Source organism: Leucoraja erinacea, chromosome 25 (assembly GCF_028641065.1).
Source record: "Leucoraja erinacea ecotype New England chromosome 25, Leri_hhj_1, whole genome shotgun sequence".
Classification (NCBI taxonomy): domain Eukaryota; kingdom Metazoa; phylum Chordata; class Chondrichthyes; order Rajiformes; family Rajidae; genus Leucoraja; species Leucoraja erinaceus.
Genome location: NC_073401.1, coordinates 27463738 through 27482566, shown reverse-complemented (window position 1 = coordinate 27482566; position 18829 = coordinate 27463738). Strand labels below are relative to the sequence as shown.

Below are 18829 nucleotides of genomic sequence, written 5' to 3'. Positions count from 1 at the left end.
GCTATTACTGCCTTACAGCACCAGAGACACGGGTTTGATCCTGACTACGGGTGCTGTCTGAACGGAGTTTGTACGTTGTCCCTGTGACTGCGTGGGTTTTCTCCGGGTGCTCCGGTTTCCTCCCACGCTCCAAAGACGTACATGTTTGTAGGTTAATTGGCTTCGGTAAGATTGTAAATTGTCCCTCGCGTGTAGGATAGCGCTAGTGTACGGGGTGATGGCTGGTCGACGAGGGCTCGGTGGGCCGAAGGGCCTGTTGCCGAGCTGTATCTCTAAAGTCTAAAGTCTAGGCTTGACTACATTGGAAAGGTAGCGCAAGACTCGCATAACTCTCAGGTTTCGGTGCAGGCCATGTCCCACACAGTGTGTGGTTGGAATCAGGAATGCACTTCCCACAGATGCGGTGGAGCCAGTTCCATTGTGAACTTTAGGAAGTGATTAGTTAAACACATGGTGAAGAAAATTCTGCAATAATTCTAAGCATTCCACCAATTAAGTCTGTGCCTTCAAAGGAGCTCAAAACTCGATTTCCCTCCCTCCACCAGTCTTTGTACCTTTCTCCAATTTTAGTTAACAACCCCGCTCACCATTCTTCCCCTCTCTACCCTGTGCCCCAACAGGTGTGCACCCATTCCTCCTATTATTCCCCCCCCCTTTCCCCCCCTTCCCCCCCCCCTTCCACCCTTTGACCTCCTTTTCATTAGCCCTTGTCCACCCATCTGCCAATCCAGTCCCCCTTCACCTGTATCCACCTATCACTGGCCCAGCTTTGTCCCATCCCCCACCTCTTTTCCAGCTTTCCCTACCCAGTTACAATCAGTCTGAAGAAGGGTCCCAACCTGAAACATCGCCTATCCATGTCATAGAAACATAGATAATAGGTGCAGGAGTTGGCCATTCGGACCTTCAAGCCAACACCGCCATTCAATATCATCATGACTGATCATCCAAAATCAGTACCCCGTTCCTGCTTTCTCCCCATATCCCTTGATTCCGTTAGCCCTAAGACCTGTACCACTTGAAAACATCCAGCGAATTGGCCTCCACTGCCTTCTGTGGCAGAGAATTCCACAGATTCACAACTCTCTGGGTGAAAAAGTTTTTCTTCATCTCAGTCCTTCAGACATGCTGCCTGACCCGTTGAGTTACGCCAGCATTTCATGGCTATTTTTCTTTCTCTTTTTCTATTCCTTTTAAACCTTAAACTCCAACCACTCTAACCAAACCTTCGCAGTCTTCTCTTTATATTACTTGGTGTCAAATGTCGATTTAAAATAACTGCATTAAAACGGCTTGGGGCGTTACTTGGAACATTATATAAAGTTGTTCCTGGTTATTTCCGTAAAATAGTTCTGGAAAAGTTCAACATAAAGGTGACCACGTTAACTTCAACGTTAATGGGCCTGTCCCACTTAGGCGATTTTTCAGGAGACTGCTGGCGACTGTCAGAGTGGAACACACACACATCGCTTCCTTCACCAGCCTGTTATGCAGGCGGGGAACAGGGCAAGCGAGGGGAGCGCTGTCTGAGTGAAATTCACAAGGTGCAAAGCCAATGTGATACAGACACACACCGCGATGAACAGGAAGGTTGGCGCTATAATTAAGACGGTAAGTCCTTTAAAAGAGGGGGGGGGTGGAAGAAGGAGTGGAGACACTTTTAAGCCAGAGATACACGGCAGATCCCTAGTGAGACCACACCTGGAGAATTGTGTACAGTTTTGGTCCCCTAATTTGAGGAAGGACATTCTTACTATTGAGGGAGCGCAGCGTAGGTTTACAAGGTTAATTCCCGGGATGGCGGGACTGTCATATGTTGAGAGAATGGAGCAGCTGGGCTTGTACACTCTGGAGTTTAGAAGGATGAGAGGGGATCTCATTGAAACATATAAGATTGTTAAGGGTTTGATAGACAATAGACAATTGGTCAGCCATGATCACATTGAATGGCGGTGCTGACCAATTGTCTATTGAAGCTCGGCGGATATTTAACGTTACCGGTCGGTTATCCTTGGTTCTGAAAACGACTGCTTACGTTTTTGAGCCAATGAAATTCACCGGTCAGCGCCGGCTACAACCTACGAGAACCTTCGACCTCCCGGTGACCCACCAACGGCACGAGAATTCTCCATGGCGGCTTCATTCTGGTCCCCGTGTGAATCGCGGCGACCATAATGAGGCCGCGACTAGTTCCCAGAATGCGGGAACTCCTCACGACCATGAAGGCGACTCCCCGGCAACCACCCGCGAACATGTGGCGACTGCACAATCTCCTGCAGTCGCCCAAAAAGTCGCCTAAGTGGGACAGCCCCATAAGGGCGTGGAAACAGAGGCCGCACCGACCAGCGATCCCCACACATTAACACTATCCTACACACACTAGGGACAATTTACATTTGCACCAAGCCAATTGGCCTACAATACCTGTACGCCTTTGGAGTGCGGGAGGAATCCGAAGATCTCAGAGAAAACCCACGCAGGTCACGGCGAGATCGTACGGACTCCGTACAGACGAGCGCCCGTGGTCAGGATCGAACTGGCGCTGCAAGCGCTGAAAGGCAGCAACGCCACCGCTGCGCCACCATGCCGGACCGAGACTAATCTCAAGAACAGGTTTTTCAGAGATATCTTTGGAGGTTCCTTTGTAAATAATAGTTTGCAAAATGAAATCTGCCCACGAGCTGTGGTGAAAAAATTAACTCGACTAGTGGTGGTGTTTCAGTGAGGAGCAGGTAGAACGTAAAGATCCAAACGTTACAATAAAACAAAAACAAAAAATCAGCCTTTCAAAAGGAATTACGATTTTTATTATGGATGGCAGGCAGAATAATTCTAGCACCTGAAATACACTTAAACTGAGAAGGAACATATTCAATGTTAACGTTTAAAAATAACTCTTGAGGTGACTTGGAAGATCGGTTAGTTGAAAACTACATATTCTACTCAGAATGAGATCATCCGGGGCTGAGAGAGACCTGAGGGGTTACACCCTGCCCTGGCTTAAAGTCCAGACACAACGCATCTTTATTCACAGTCCACGGCATTCACCTTAAAACATAAAGGCTCTGAAGGCCCAGTGTCCAAGGGCACAGACATCGACTTTATTACCACAAGTTCAGTGGGGGAGAAATCCCAATATGTGGTGCAGCAATAAAATACTTGACTCTGTTGGTTGTGAAGAAGGATAAATATTCATTCCTAAACCACACGTGTGTGTGTGTGTGTGAGGAACTTACTCAAACACCGACTCACACATAGGCCGCATTCATCTAGCAGGGCAACTTTTTTTTCTATTTTTAAAATCTAAACATGAAATTTAGAAATAAAAATGAAATGAGGAGAAGGCAGGAGAATGGGGTTGAGAGGGAAAGATAGATCAGCCGTGATCGAATGGCGGAGAAGACTTGATGGGCCGAATGGCCTAATTCTTCTCCTATCACTTCAGTTCAGTTCAAAGATATAGAAACATAGAAACATTGAAAATAGGTGCAGGAGTAGGCCATTCGGCCCTTCGAGCCTGCACCGCCATTCAATATGATCATGGCTGATCATCCAACTCAGTATCCTATCCCTGCCTTCTCTCCATACCGCCTGATCCCTTTAGCCACAAGGGCCACATCTAACTCCCTCTTAAATATAGCCCATGAACTGTGGCCTCAACTACCTTCTGTGGCAGAGAATTCCACAGATTCACTACTCTCTGTGTAAAGAATGTTTTTCTCATCTCGGTCCTAAAAGGCTTCCCTCTTATCCTTAAACTGTGACCCCTTGTTCTGGACTTCCCCAACATCGGGAACAATCTTCCTGCATCTAGCCTGTCCAACCCCCTAAGAATTTTGTAAGTTTCTATTAGATCCCCCCCTCAATCTTCTAAATTCTAGTGAGTACAAGCCGAGTCTATCCAGTCTTTCTTCATATGAAAGTCCTGACATGCCAGGAATCAGTCTGGTGAACCTTCTCTGTACTCCCTCTATGGCAAGAATGTCCTTCCTCAGATTTGGAGACCAAAACTGTACGCAATACTCCAGGTGTGGTCTCACCAAGACCCCGTACAACTGCAGTAGAACCTCCCTGCTCCTATACTCAAATCCTTTTGGTATGAATGCTAACATACCATTTGCTTTCTTCACTGCCTGCTGCACCTGCATGCCTACTTTCAATGACTGGTGTGCCATGACACCCAGGTCTCGTAGCATCTCCCCTTTTCCTAATGGGCCACAGTGCAGTGCAGAGACAGGCCCTTGGGCCCACGGGGTCAGTGCCAACCAGTACCACCCCATGCCCCACCGTAATCCTACACACACTAGGGACAAGATATGATTATTTTGTTACCAAAGACAATTAACCTACAAACCTCGACGACTTTGGAGTGTGGGTGGAAGGAAACCGGAGCGCCCGGAGAAAACACACGCGGTGATGGTGATGGGAAGGGGAGAACGTGCAAACTCCGTACAGACAGCGCCGGGATGGAACCCGGGTCTCTGGCGCTGTGAGGCAGCAACTCTACCGCTGTGCCCTGTCACAAGGCCACAATTAATAGGAGCAGAACTAGGCCGTTCGGCCCATGGAGTCTACTCCACCATTCAATCATGGCTGATCCATCTCTCCCCTCCAAACCCCATCCTGCTGCCTTCTGACACCCGTACTAATCAAGAATCTAACTATCTGCCATAACAATATTATGGAGCGTTGCCCCAACATATGAACATAAAATTACATTTAGTGGCCATTTGTCACCACTAGTCTCTGAGCTGCAACCTCTGAATTCACGCTCATTTTACTGTGGAAAACTAAAATTATTTGTCTATTTTTTATTTATCTATTTATTTATTTATTTATTTCTAACAGAATAAAAGAATAAAAAGCAAATGTGAAACAACATACAAAAAAATATATATATATATTTATAAAGTGTCATATAATCGACAAATAACACGAAGGCTCAGGACAGCTGTGATGGTTTCTCCGTCTGTCAGTCTCTCTAACACACGTGCCTGCACAATACCACAAACCTTCACGTATTCTCTGCCTCATTTGCTGCAGATTTTTTTCTAAACGATCGCAAGAGAGTTGAGAAAAGAACGGACGAGGATTTGGTCGGGAAGAAAACCGGCTACGAAGCGGGGGGAGGGATTTTTGAGGAGGGAATGTCAGGAATTCTGGCGGGGAATGCATCACAGGATTCGATTCTTTTTGGAAAGGATGCAAACTCTAAGAGTGTTCCAGAGGTGGGATGGAAAATATGTGCATGGAAACATCCAGGGAAGATGTAATGAAAGGTTACACCGGCTGGTCTGAAGAATGCAGTCTGCAGAAGGGGTTCCGACCCAAAACGTCACCTATTCCTTTTCCCCAGGGATGCTGCCTGACCCCCCGAGTTACTCCAGCATTTTGTGTCTATCGTCAGTATAAACCAGCATCTGCAGTTCCTTCCCACACACACACACACACACACGCACTGCACAGGAACTGTTCCTGTCACCTTGCTAGTCATGATACTACTTTATTCACTGGCATCTAACATGGTGTTCAGAAGGGCGACACAGTGGCACAGCTGGTAGAGCTGCTGCCTCCCAGCGCCAGAGACCCGGGTTCCATCCTGACCTCCTCATGTGTTGCCTGTGTGGACATGCTCACTGTTTACCAAAGGCGCTGTTCAATTTAACTAACGGGAAGAACGATACGATACCAGCTAGAGAGAGCAGAAAAGACAGGAAACCTTCCAGACATCCTTCGAGAGATATTGAAACATAGAAAATAGATGCAGGAGTAGATGCAAGGGAGTTCGGCCCTTCGAGCTTGCACCGCCATTCAATATGATCATCCAAAATCAGTACCCCGTTCCTGCTTTTTTCCCCCATATCCCTTGATTCTGTTAGCCCTAAGAGCTAAATCTAACTCCCTCTTGAAAACATCCACTGCCTTCTGTGGCAGAGAATTCCACAGATGCACAACTCACTGGGTGAAAAGGTTTTTCCTCATCTCAGTCCTAAATGTCCTACCCCTTATTTTTAAACTGTGACCCCTGGTTCTGGTCTCCCCCAACATCGGGAACAGTTTGTCCTCTATCTAGCGTGTCCAATCCCATAAGAATGTTATATATGTTTCTATAAGATTCCCTCTCATCCTTCTAAATTCTAATGAATACAAACAAGACCAGCCGACCCATTCTTTCATCATATGTCAGTCCGCCATCCCGGGAATTAACCTAATGAACCTGATGAACCAGAGGACATAGGTCTAAGGTGAGGGGGTGGAAAGATTTAATAGGAACCTGAGGGGCCAACTATTTCTACACAAAGGCTGGTAGGTGTATGGAATGAGCTACTAGAGTAAGGTGGTTGAGGCAGGTACGATCACAAGGTTTAAGGAACATTTAGCCAGCTACATGGATAAGATAGGTTTAGAGGGATATGGGCCAAGCATAGGCAGGAAGGACTAGTGTAGATGGGGCATGTTGGTTGGCATGGGCAAGTTGGGCCGAGCGGCCTGTCTCCAGTCTGGGTCACAGTTTAAGAATAAGGGGTCGGCCATTTGGGATTGAGATGAGGAAAATCTTCTTCACCCAAGAGAGTCGTGCATTTGTGGAATTCTCTGCCACAGAAGGTGGTGGAGACCAATTCACTGGGTGTTTTCACAAGAGAGTTAGATTTAGCTCTTAGGGCTGAAGGAATCAAGGGATATGGGGAGAAAGCAGGAACGGGGTGCTGATTGTGGATGATCAGCCATGGTCATATGGAATGGCGGTCGGTGTTGGCTTGAAGGGGCCGAATGGCCGACTCCTGCACCTACTTTTTCTAAGTCTCTCTGCATCGCTCCGTGACATACTCACTCTTTAGCTGGTTTCTTCTTCTTCCTCTTGTCATCGCTGCCGTGCCGGTAAGATCCATAGTCAAACAGCGAATCCATGGGGGCCTTTTTAGGGGCGGGAGCCATGCTGGGCATGGAGGAGTCGTAGATGGAAGACTCCAGCAGGTCAATGGGGTTGGGCATCCTGTTCTTGAACGCGCCTTGGAACTTGGACCTCAGGTTCGGCTTGTTGTTCTCGCCGTTGTCCCGGCCCGAGGGCCGCTGGGCCTCCCCAGCAGCGCTGGCCTCGTCATTCTCAAACAGGTTCGCCAGAGAGGACAGGGGGAAGCCATCTTCATTCACGCTCTCCAGCCCACTGTGGCGCAGTCTCCCACAATCTTTACCCTCATTCTCCGCCATCGCCACCTGAATGTGAGCAAATGCAGACTGTAAATTATTCATTCTCTCTCTCTCCCTCATCCATCTCTCTCTCTCTCTCTCTCTCATCCATCTCTCTCTCATTCTCTCTCTCTCTCTCTCTCTCTCTCTCGCTTTCATTCTCTCACACATTCATTCTCTATCTCTCTCTCACCCATTCTCTCTCTCTCATTCATTCTCTCTCTCTCTCTCTCTCTCTCTCTCTCTCTCTCATCTCTCTCTCTCTCTCTCATTCATTCTCTCTCTCTCTCATTCTCTATCTCTCCCTCTCTCTCTCTCTCTCTCTCTCTCTCTCTCTCATCTCTCTCTCTCTCTCTCTCTCTCTCTCTCTCTCATTCATTCATTCTCTCTCTCTCTCTCTCTCTCTCTCATTCATTCATTCTCTCTCTCCCTCTCATCTCTCTATCTTTCTCTCTCATTCTCTCTCTCTCATTTCTCTCTCATTCTCTCTCTCATTCTCTCTCTCTCTCTCTCTCTCATTCTCTCTCTCTCTGCAAACAATAACAATAAACAATTAACGCGAGGGGGGGGAGAGAGATTTTCAATTTGAACCATTTACGGGGTAACTTATTTTACACAAATGGTGGTAAATGCATGGAACGAGCTGCCGGATGAGGTTGTTAAGGCAGGTACTACTGCAATGTTTAAGAAACATTTAGACAGGTACATTGGATTGGATAGGACTGGATTAGAGGGAAGATAGACACAAAATGCTGGAGTAACTCAGCAGGAGAGAAGGAGTGGGTGGCATTTCGGGTCGAGACCCTTCTATAGAGGCCAAACGCAAGCAGGTGGGACTCGTGTAGATGGGGGCATGTTGGTCAGCGTGGGTCTAATTACACACAGTAAGATACAGAGCCATGCGATAATGATGTTTTCATTCCACAATGATCACCAGAAAAACCCCATCTAAACAATAATCACCTATTCCCACCTCGGCTCAATATAATGACCAAACCTATCAACCATGGAATGATGAAGACTTTGCATAAACCATCTAAGTCAAATATACACAAGCCTTAGGTTGCCAAAGGGAACATGAATCGTTCCAGCGAGAGACATCCTACCTCACAACCCACAATTCCCAGGTTGTCATGGCTACCGACCACACGGAACAATTTACATCAAACAGATCTTTAATATCTCCAATACCTTCCATATCTCTAGCCTCCCGCTCCCCCGACGCTCAGTCTGAAGAAGGGGCTCAACCCAAAACGTCACCCAGTCCTTCTCTCCAGAGATGCTGCCCGTCCCGCTGAGTTACTCCAGCATTTTGTGTGTGTCATGGATCTTTAACAGGGTTCTGAAGTTCACGCTGTCCCACACAGCGAAGTCCAGAGAGATGGTGCCAAGACTCCACACAGATAGTTGGACAAATATTAAATAGCCATCCCACAAAATTTCATTGGGACCTCAGCGCTCAAAACTCCAAACCTGTTCCGATATCCAGTAAATAAATCCCTTTCCCTCCCCCCTCGACTCCGTTCAAGGACCCAAGCAATCGTTCCAGGCAAGTTTACCTGCATCTCTTCCAACCTCATCTATTGCGTCCGCTGCTCTAGATGTCAGCAGATCTATATCGGTGAGACCAAGCGGAGGTTGGGCGATCGTTTTGCCGAACACCTCCGCTCGGTCCGCAATAACCAAGCTGACCTCCCGGTGGCTCAGCACTTCAACTCCCCCTCCCACTCCGCCTCCGACCTCTCTGTCCTGGGTCTCCTCCATGGCCACAGCGAGCAGCACCGGAAATTGGAGGAACAGCACCTCATATTCCGTTTGGGGAGTCTGCACCCCGGGGGCATGAACATCGACTTCTCCCAATTCTGTTAGTCCTTGCTGTCTCCTCCCCTTCCTCAGCTCCCTTGCTGTCTCCTCCCACCCTCCAGCCTTCCGGCTACTCCTCCTTTTCCCTTTCTTGTCCCCACCCACCCCCACCCCTGATCAGTCTGAAGAAGGGTTTCGGCCCGAAACGTTGCCTATTTCCTTCGCTCCATAGATGCTGCTGCACCCGCTGAGTTTCTCCAGCTTTTCTGTGTAACCTCCAGTAAATAAAAGCTGGCCGGAATTTCCAGTTTTCTCGTCATTCCCACTGATTCTCTTGCCAAATGAAAAATAAAAGATTCAACCAGTCCCACCCTTTGTATTTTAAATGATGAAAAGAAACTCAAAATGCAGAACTCCAGAGGAATTGAGACACATCAGGTGGCCAATGGGACCAAATCTTTAGAGTTTAGATATACAGCATGGCCCTTCAGCCCACTGAGTCCACACTAGTTCTGTGTTATCCCACATTTTGAGTATAGAAGCTGGGATGTAATGTTAAAATTGTACAAGGCATTGGTGAGACCAAATCTGGAGTATGGTGTACAATTTTGGTCGCCCAATTATAGGAAGGATGTCAACAAAATAGAGAGAGTACAGAGGAGATTTACTAGAATGTTGCCTGGGTTTCAACAACTAAGTTACATAGATAGGTTGAATAAGTTAGGTCTTTATTCTCTGCAGCGCAGAAGGTTAAGGGGGGACTTGATAGAGGTCTTTAAAATGATGAGAGGGATAGACAGAGTTGATGTGGACAAGCTTTTCCCTTTGAGAATAGGGAAGATTCAAACAAGAGGGCATGACTTCAGAATTAAGGGACAGAAGTTTAGGGGTAACATGAGGGGGAACTTGTTTACTCAGAGAGTGGTAGCGGTGTGGAATGAGCTTCCAGTGGAAGTGGTGGAGGCAGGTTCATTGGTATCATTTAAAAATAAATTGGATAGGCATATGGATGAGAAGGGAATGGAGGGTTATGGTATGAGTGCAGGCAGGTGGGACTAAGGGGAAAAAAAGTTGTTCGGCACGGACTTGTAGGGCCGAGATGGCCTGTTTCCATGCTGTAATTGTTATATGGTTATTCACATCCACACCCTACACACAAGTGACTATTTTACAGAGGACAATTAACCTACAAACCCGCATATGTTTGGGATGTGGGTGGAAACCAGAGCACCCGGAGGAAACCCATCCAGTCACAGGGAGAACGTGCATACTCCACACAGACAGTACCCAAGGTCAGGATCAAACCCAGGTGTCTGGCACAAGATGATAAAATGGGACACAGATTTAACAATTCTTGTCAACAGTGAATTAAAGTAGGGTGTTAGTACAATTAATTACTGCTTCAACAGGGAACAGAAATGTCATGGGAGATGATTCCTGGATTAGGGGATATTAGAGGATACAGGGAGTTTGGGCAGGTTTGGATTGTTTCCCCAAGAATGCCGGAGGTTGAGGGGAGATCTAACAGAAGTATATAAAATCATGAGAGGCATAGAGAGGGTTGACAAGTCAAAACCATTTCCCCAGGATTGAAAAATCAAATACTGGAGGGCATAGTTTAATTTAGTTTAGTTTGGAAACAGGCCCTTTGGCCCAACACGTCTGCACCGACCAGCGATCTCATACACACTAGGGGCCATTTATCATTTTTACCAAAGCCAATTATCCTACAAACCTGTACGTCTTTGGAGTGTGGGAGGAAACCAGAATGTACAAGCTCCGTACACAGAGCACCTGAAGTCAGGATCGAACCCGGGTCTCTGGCGCTGTGAGGCAGCAACTCTCCCGCTGCGCCACCGTGCCGCCCCAGCTTAGCGTTAAGGTGAGAGGAGCAAAGTTTAGAGATGTGCGGGGCAAGGTGGTGAGTGTTTGGAACGTGTTGATGGAGGCAGATATGCGATTGTAACATTTAAGTAAGTAAGTAAGTTTATTGGCCATGTATTCACATACAAGGAATTTGCCTTGGTGCTCCGCCCACAAGTAACAACATGACATTCAGTGACAGTTACGAATGACACAGAAAACACTAAACATTAATAATAATAAAACATTAATGATGAAACACCATTGATCAAGCATGTGAACCAACAGAATACCAGATCAAAGGGAGGCTACAGATTTTTGGCTGTTGAGCAGAGCAACTACTCGTGGATAAAAACTGTTTTTATGTCTGTGGCTGTGGCAGCTCTGACAGTCCGGAGTCGCCTTCCAGAGGGAAGTGATTCAAAGAGTTTGTGGCCAGGGTGAGAGGGGTCAGAGATGATCTTGCCCACTCGCTTCCTGGCCCTTGCAGTGTACATTTATGAGACTTTTGAACAAGGCACATGGATATGCAGCAGACGGAGAGATATGAACTATGAGCAAGGAGGTAGGCGTTTGCCTTAGCATTATATTTGGCATGGACTTAGTGGGCCGAAGGGCCTGTTCTCCATGCTGTACTGTTCTATGTTCTATGGCTCATCTCCCGCTGTCCTGTGGTGGATGGTTTGCTTTCATAATGGGGAGTTTACTCAACGTTCAGAGTTTCTTTGAACTCCCTGTTTCATTACCGGTATCCCTTTTAATCTATTTTTTTTTTCTTTTGAAATTCAATGACAGTGATTTTCAGAATTTTGAGAAGTAGGTTATAATCGAGGATGGTCAGATGGGAGTCCTTCTATGAAATTAGCTGTCGTGGATTAAAAAGTCCCCAATCACCCACTAACTATATCATTCCGTTCTCAAGTATATGGCAGGTTCAAGCCAGTATCATTTGTCCGTTTTGATTAAGCTGCTGAACTGGAATCAAGAGAGGCCTCCGTGACTATTGGTCTGCTGACTTGAATTGAAGGGCGGCAAGGTGGCGCTGGGGTAGAGCTGCTGCCTCACAGCGCCAGAGACCCAGGTTCAATCCCGACTACGGGTCTTCATAGAAACATAGAAAATAGGTGCAGGAGTAGGCCATTCGGCCCTTCGAGCCTGCACCGCCATTCAATATGATCATGGCTGATCATCCAACTCAGTATCCTGTACCTGCCTTCTCTCCATACCCCCTGATCCCTTTAGCCACAAGGGCCACATCTAACTCCCTCTTAAATATAACCAATGATCTGTGGCCTCAACTCGTTTCTGTGGCAGAGAATTCCACAGATTCACCACTCTCTGTGTGAAAAATGTTTTTCTCATCTCGGTCCTAAAAGACTTCCCCCTTATCCTTAAACTGTGATCCCTTGTCCTGGACTTCCCCAACATCGGGAACAATCTTCCTGCGTCTAGCATTCATGGAGTTGCATTTCATTCTCCCGTGACCTGCGTGGGTTTCCTCCGGGTGCTCCGGTTTCCTCCCGCGCTCCAAAGACGGGCAGGTTTGCAGGTTAGTTGGCTTGGTGTAAATGTAAACATGGGAAATTGTCCCCTAGTGTGTGTGGGGCAGTGTTAATGTGCAGGGTTGGTGCGGACCAAGGGCCTGTTTCTGCTCACTATCTCTAAACTAAAACAAAAAAAACCAAGAATTTAAATCGAAGAGTTAATTTTAAATGTAATCTCAGCGATGGTTAGCAAGATACTCCCTAAAGCCACAGCTAGTTATCTAACGTCATTCAGTGGAAGAAATATCCAGCCTAGCCTGACCCCATAACCATCTCCTCATTGCCATTGTCATAGAGAGATGTAGCGTTGAAACCTGACGAAGAAGGTCAGTCGATGCATCCACTATAACCACAATTAGATTAGATTCGATCAGATATTTATTTATTGTCCTTCGATAAAAACATGCTTCCACATGAATCAGCAACGAAATTTGTACCCAGGTCCGAACAGCGTAACAGCGCAGTTATGCCCCCGTCCCACTTAGGAAACCTGAACGGAAACCTCTGGAGACTTTGCGCCCCACCCAAGGTTTCCGTGCGGTTCCCGGAGGTTGCAGGTGGTTGCCGGAGGTTGCCGGAGGTTGCAGGTGGCGGAAGCGGGGTAGGGAGACTGACAAAAACCTCCGGGAACCGCACGGAAACCTTGGGCGGGGCGCAAAGTCTCCAGAGGTTTCCGTTCAGGTTTCCTAAGTGGGACGGGGGGCAAATGACACCGATAAAGTGCAGTAAAGACATCAATAAGTTCTAACTTTATATAAAGACCTTCCACAATAAAATCTAAATAATAACGAGCCTCTGAATAAATAGAAAGAAGTAAAAAAGCAGTATGGTTGAAAAGACAGCGGCATAATAATATCCAAAACATCCAATAATATTCCTTTGCTCCATAGATGCTGCTGCACCCGCTGAGTTTCTCCAGCAATTTTGTGTACCTTCGATTTTCCAGCATCTGCAGTTCCTTCTTGAACATGATAATATCCATAGCAGCAGCAGCAGTAGCTGCAGACAGTTCACTGAGGTGGCAAGGGTTCAGTCAGTGAGGTCGGGTGTTTAAAAGTCTCACAGCCTCGGGGACGAAGCTGGCTTAAAGCCTTGGTACACAAAAAAGCTGGAGAAACTCAGCGGGTGCAGCAGCATCTATGGAGCGAAGGAAATAGGCTTTGCCTATTTCCTTCGCTCCATAGATGCTGCTGCGCCCGCTGAGTTTCTCCAGCTTTTTTGTGTACCTTCGATTTTCCAGCATCTGCAGTTCCTTCTTGAACACGATGGCTTAAAGCCTTGTTGTCCTGGCCTTTATGCTACGCAGCCTTCTCAGATTCAGATTCAGATTCAATTTTAATTGTCATTGTCAGTGTACAGTACAGAGACAACAAAATGCATTTAGCATCTCCCAGAGGGGAGGAAAATGCATCCTAAACATCCCCAGTTACTCCAGCATTTTGTGTCTATCTTCTGTGGTGTTCAAAATTTGGTTCAGCCTTCGATGCATAGAAAATACTTCACGCCAAAGACAAAAAAAAATTGCCTACTTATTAAAGGGAGCAGCATCTGGAGCCCATTTCAAGAGGAGACATGCGTTTTATGTAGGAAGGGGTGTGGGGTCAAAATGTTCCTTCGGGTTAAACCAGTGGCGCTCACACCCATAGAAGAAACTAAAAGATGATCTCAGATCTTTCGATTATAGCATAACTGCAAGTTTACAAATAGCCTCAAATTTGAAGACATCGGCAAACAAAATTATAAAGTGCATAGATAGGCTAGATAGTGGGAATCATTTGCCATGGCAGGGCTGTAGAGAACCAGAGGACATATTAGTTGATTGAAAGATACGGCATTGAAACAGGCCCTTCGGCCCACGAGTCTATCGATAGCCCGTTCACACTAGTTCTATGCTCTGCCACACTTGCATCCACTCCGGACTGTAAACGCCTATCTCACCAGGGACTAACTCTACTGAACGTTTTTCCTTCCATTATTTATTATGTAAAAGAATATGTGTGTTATGATTGCGTTCATAGTTTGTTTGGTTGTTTTGTTGTTTGTCTTTTGCACAAAAGTCCGCGAGCATTGCCACTTTCATTTCACTGCACATCTCGTATGTGTATGTGACAAATAAACTAAACTTGACTTGACTTGATTTGACTTCCCTGCAAACTAAGGGGCAATCTAAAGAGGCCAGTTAACCGACAAACCCGTACAACTTTGGGGTGTGGGAGGAAACCGGAGCACCCGGAGGAAACCCACGCAGTCACAGGGAGACCCGACACACGTTTAAGGTGAAGGGTGGTAGATTCAGAGGTGATCTGAGGAAGGTTTTCTTTTCAATTAGCGGGTGGGTGTCTTAGAGTCGTGGCGTTATAGAGTTATGGATATGCAGAGAGAATGGAGGGATACGGATCACATGCAGGCTGAAGAGTTTAATTTAACTTGGCATCATGTTCGGCACTGACATTGTGAGCCAAAGTGTCTGTTCCTGTGCTATTCAATGCGATGTACCACAATCTGCATCTAAAGAGTTGTCCTTCTCGTTTCTATTACATTTTTTCCCTCTCAACATAAATCTATGCTCTCCACATCTATGTACTCCACATACCCCTGGCTACCCCGGTGAAAGACTCTTGGTGAAGGGCGCAGTGGCGCAGCGGTAGAGTCGCTGCCTTACGGCGAATACAGCGCCGGAGACCGCGGTTCGATCCCGACTACAAGTGCTGTCTGTACGGAGTTTGCACGTTCTCCCCGTGACCTGCGTGGGTTTTCTCCGAGATCTTCGGTTTCCTCCCGGCACTCCAAAGACGTACGGGTTTGTAGATCACTTGGCTTCGGTAAATGTAACAATTGCCCCTCGTGGGTGTAGGATAGTGTTAGTGCGCGGGGATCGCTGGTCGGCGCGGACCCGTTGGGTCTGTTTCCGCGCCGTGTCTTTAAACTAAACTAAACTGTGTATTCACCCTTTTCGGCCCCCCTCATGGTTTTCTACACCTCTACAAGATCACCCCACAGTCTCCTATTTTCCGCGGATTACAAACCTAGCCTGGCCAACCTTTCCGAGAACCCAGCCCCTCGATTCCAGGCAATATCCTCGTCTTTCCTCATGAACGAAGTGTTCCACCCTGGTGAACCTCCTCTGCATCTGCTCCACTGCAGTCACAATCTGTAGAAGGATCTGGTCCCGAAACCCAGTCACCCATTCCTTCTCTCCAGAGATGCTGCCTGTCCAGCGTTCTGCGTCTGTCTATCTTCGGTTTCAACCACCATCTGCAGTTCCTACCTACATACTTTTCCATGTTGTTCATCCCAAGCCCACCAGTTCTGAGCAAAGTTAAGTTGTTCTGAAGAATCTGAAGAAAGGTTCCGACCTGAAACGTCTCCTAAGGAAGTTGAAAGGACCTTGGATGTATTCACAAACACTGACCCTGTTATGTACAAGCACACTCTCAGATATGCTCATCGGGATAGAAGTGTGTGCTTTCTTTGACAAAGGCACCACAGTGTGAGACCTATCATGCAGACTCCAACCCTGTCATGGGTACATACAGCTGAAGTCAACGTGTCTCTCAGGCCTCACCACTAATCCTTTGATGCTCTCCCGTACAAACAGAGCTTCCCTCGTGAATCTCATCGCAGGGACCTTCTTATAGACGGGGCCTCTACAACCTGGCCCCTATTTATAGCGAAAGTCGATGGATGGAGCCATGATCTTGTATCAGTTCAGTTTCAGTTTCAGTTTCAGTTTATGCCAACTGGCACATGTGACAAACAAATGTATCTTGTATCTTGTCACGTGTACTGAGGTACAGTGAACATGTTTTGTTGCGTGCGAACCATTCAGCAGAAAGACAATAAACCCACCACATTTATGCTTAAACCTCGTGAGCATTGATAAAGACTGCAGTCTGCGGAGGGATTTCTTTAGCCAGAGGGTGGTGAATCTGAGGAATTCATTGCCACAGACTGCTGTGGAAGCCAAGACCTTGGGTATTTTTAATGCCAAGATTGAGAGGTTCTTGATTATTAAGGGCGTCAAAGGTTACGGGAAGAAGTCTGGAGAGGGGATAAATAGATCAGCTATGATCAAATGTCGTTAACTTAATGGGTCAATGAGGCTGCAGCTAGTGGAGTCACACAGTATGGAAACAGGTCCTTCGGCCCAACTTCCCCCAGGCCGACCAACATGCCCCATCTATACTTAGTCCCACCCGCGCACGCTTGGCCCATATCCCAACCCTATCCTATCCATGTACCTGTCCAATTGTCGTTTAAATATTATGGTATTAGCGTAAGAATTTCAGTTAGGTTGCTGGCACCTATGACAATTAAACACTCGTGACTCTTGTAACAGATGTCTACAGATCAAATGCTGTAATTGGGATTAAAATAGACAGGTACCTGGTGGTGAACACAGTAGAACCAAGGACCAGTTCTGATCACTGTGACTCTAAGACGTAGCCTCATCAGAGGCCCTGTGCATATGTTATTTTTGAGACACACAGACTGAAGAAGGATCCCAACATGAAACGTCACCTGCCCATTCCCTCCCCGGCCGCTGACTGACCCGTTGAGTTCCTCCAGCACTTTGTATTTCTCTCAAGATTCCGGCATCTGCTGTTTCTTGTGTCTCCTCAACAAATATTAAGTTGGTAGGCACAAGGAACTTCAGATCTGGTTCGAAACCCCGTGGAGGGACGTGGGAGGGCGGGAATCTCAAACACCAGGGAGCAAGGGGTGCAGAGAAATCTTGAGACAGTTGGAACTAAAAGTTTCATGGAAGAACCATTCGGGGAGGCAACAGGAGAAACTACAGATGCTGGCATCTTGAGCCAAACACAGTGTTGGAGTAACTCAGCGGGTCAGGCAGCATCTGTGGAGGGAATGGTCCAAGTGACATTTCGGGTCCGGGCACATCTTCAGATACATACAACCTTTCAAAAAAAACAAAAAACAAAAGAGGGAAATATCTCAATGTGCCCCTCGTTGGAAGACATGGATAGGATGGGCCGAACGGTCTTGAAATGATGAAGGAAGAGAGACGAGGAACAGAGAGAAGCAACTAGTGAGAGGAACGATAGAGATACAAGGAAATGCAGATGCTGTTTTTTTTTCAAAAGACAAATTGCTGGAGTAACTCAAACTGGTCAGGAGAAAATGAGTTTCAGGTCGAGACCGGTCTTCAGACTGAGAGTCAGGGGAAAGGGAAACAAACGGGAGATGATGTGGAGAGATCGCATCTCAGGAGCAGTAAGCAGTAACGGAGTAGAGTCGATATTTAAAAAAAAAGTGGAGGAGATTGTTGAGCTCCAAACCAACCTGAGAGGGGGTGTAGATCCAGTGGTCTGTCTCCCTGGAGCCGGCGGGACGGGAGGGGAACCTTGACTTGAAACTATCTCGACTCCCTCTCGCTCACGGCAGGTCCAGACGATAGAATCCACCGGCTTGAAGACCCATTGGATTTCAATTCAAAAACATCTCCGATGATTTTCTTTGTCCCCCTTAGCTGTGGGCAAGTTGTCCCCACGGTGCGCCGCTCGCTTCCAAATTTTTGTATCGTTTTGGCTTCTCTGCAGACTTTTCCCGATCACACCTCCTGGAGTTGGTTTTACCGAGCGTCACAGCCAGCGAGACCTTTGCAAGGATTGAGCCTGATTTGCTGGCTCCGTCTCGCCTGTGCCCTCTCCTCCCCTCCCCTTCCCACTGAAGTTTCAGGAAGGAACTGCAAATCAAAGCTCCCACAGCGGAGGCTCTGCGATAAGGTCTTTGCTGCAAATGCTGCTTAGTTTATGAATACACAACATCACGAGAGAGGAATAGATCCGGTAGATACAGCACATACAGAGTCTTTTGCCCAGAGTAGGGGAATCGAGGGCCAGAGGACATGGGTTCAAGGCGAAGGGGAAAAGATTTAATAGGAACCCGAGGGGTAGCTTTTCCACACAGAGGGTGGTGGGTGTATGGAACAAGCTGCCAGAGGAGGTAGTTGAGGCTGGGACTATCCCATCGTTTAAGAAACAGTTGGACAGGTACATGGAAAGGACAGGATATGGACCAAGCGCTGGCAGGTGGGACTAGTGCTGCTGGGACATTGTTGGCCGGTGTGGGTGACAATAAACGATAGGTGCAGGAGTAGGCCATTCAGCCCTTCGAGCCAACACCGCCATTCAATGTGATCATGGCTGATCATCCCAAACCAGTACCCCGTTCCTGCCTTCTCCCCATATCCCCTGACTCCGCTATTTTTAAGAGCCCTATCTAGCTCTCTCTTGAAAGCATCCAGAGAACCTACCTCCACCACCCTCTGAGGCAGAGAATCCCACAGACTCACCACTCTCTGTGAGAAATAGTGTTTCCTCGTCTCTGTTTTAAACGGCTTACTCCTTATTCCTAAACTGTGGTCCCTGGTTCTGGACTCCACCAACATCGGGAACATGTTTCCTGCC

General features: G+C 47.2%; 1 protein-coding gene across 1 annotated transcript in view; it reads right to left on the bottom strand.

Annotated features, from left to right (window-relative positions):
• The window catches only part of trpv4 (transient receptor potential cation channel, subfamily V, member 4), a 63926-nt gene extending 45460 nt beyond the window's left edge, over positions 1 to 18466 (bottom strand). Inside the window, exons 1-2 of the mRNA XM_055655357.1 lie at positions 17703 to 18466; positions 6833 to 7215 (exon numbers count right to left, since the gene is read on the bottom strand). Of these exons, the coding sequence (XP_055511332.1) occupies positions 6833 to 7209 (377 nt within the window). The 5' untranslated portion in view covers positions 7210 to 7215; positions 17703 to 18466. The remainder of the gene's footprint in view (positions 1 to 6832; positions 7216 to 17702) is intronic.
• Between the last annotated feature and the right edge of the window lie 363 nt (positions 18467 to 18829).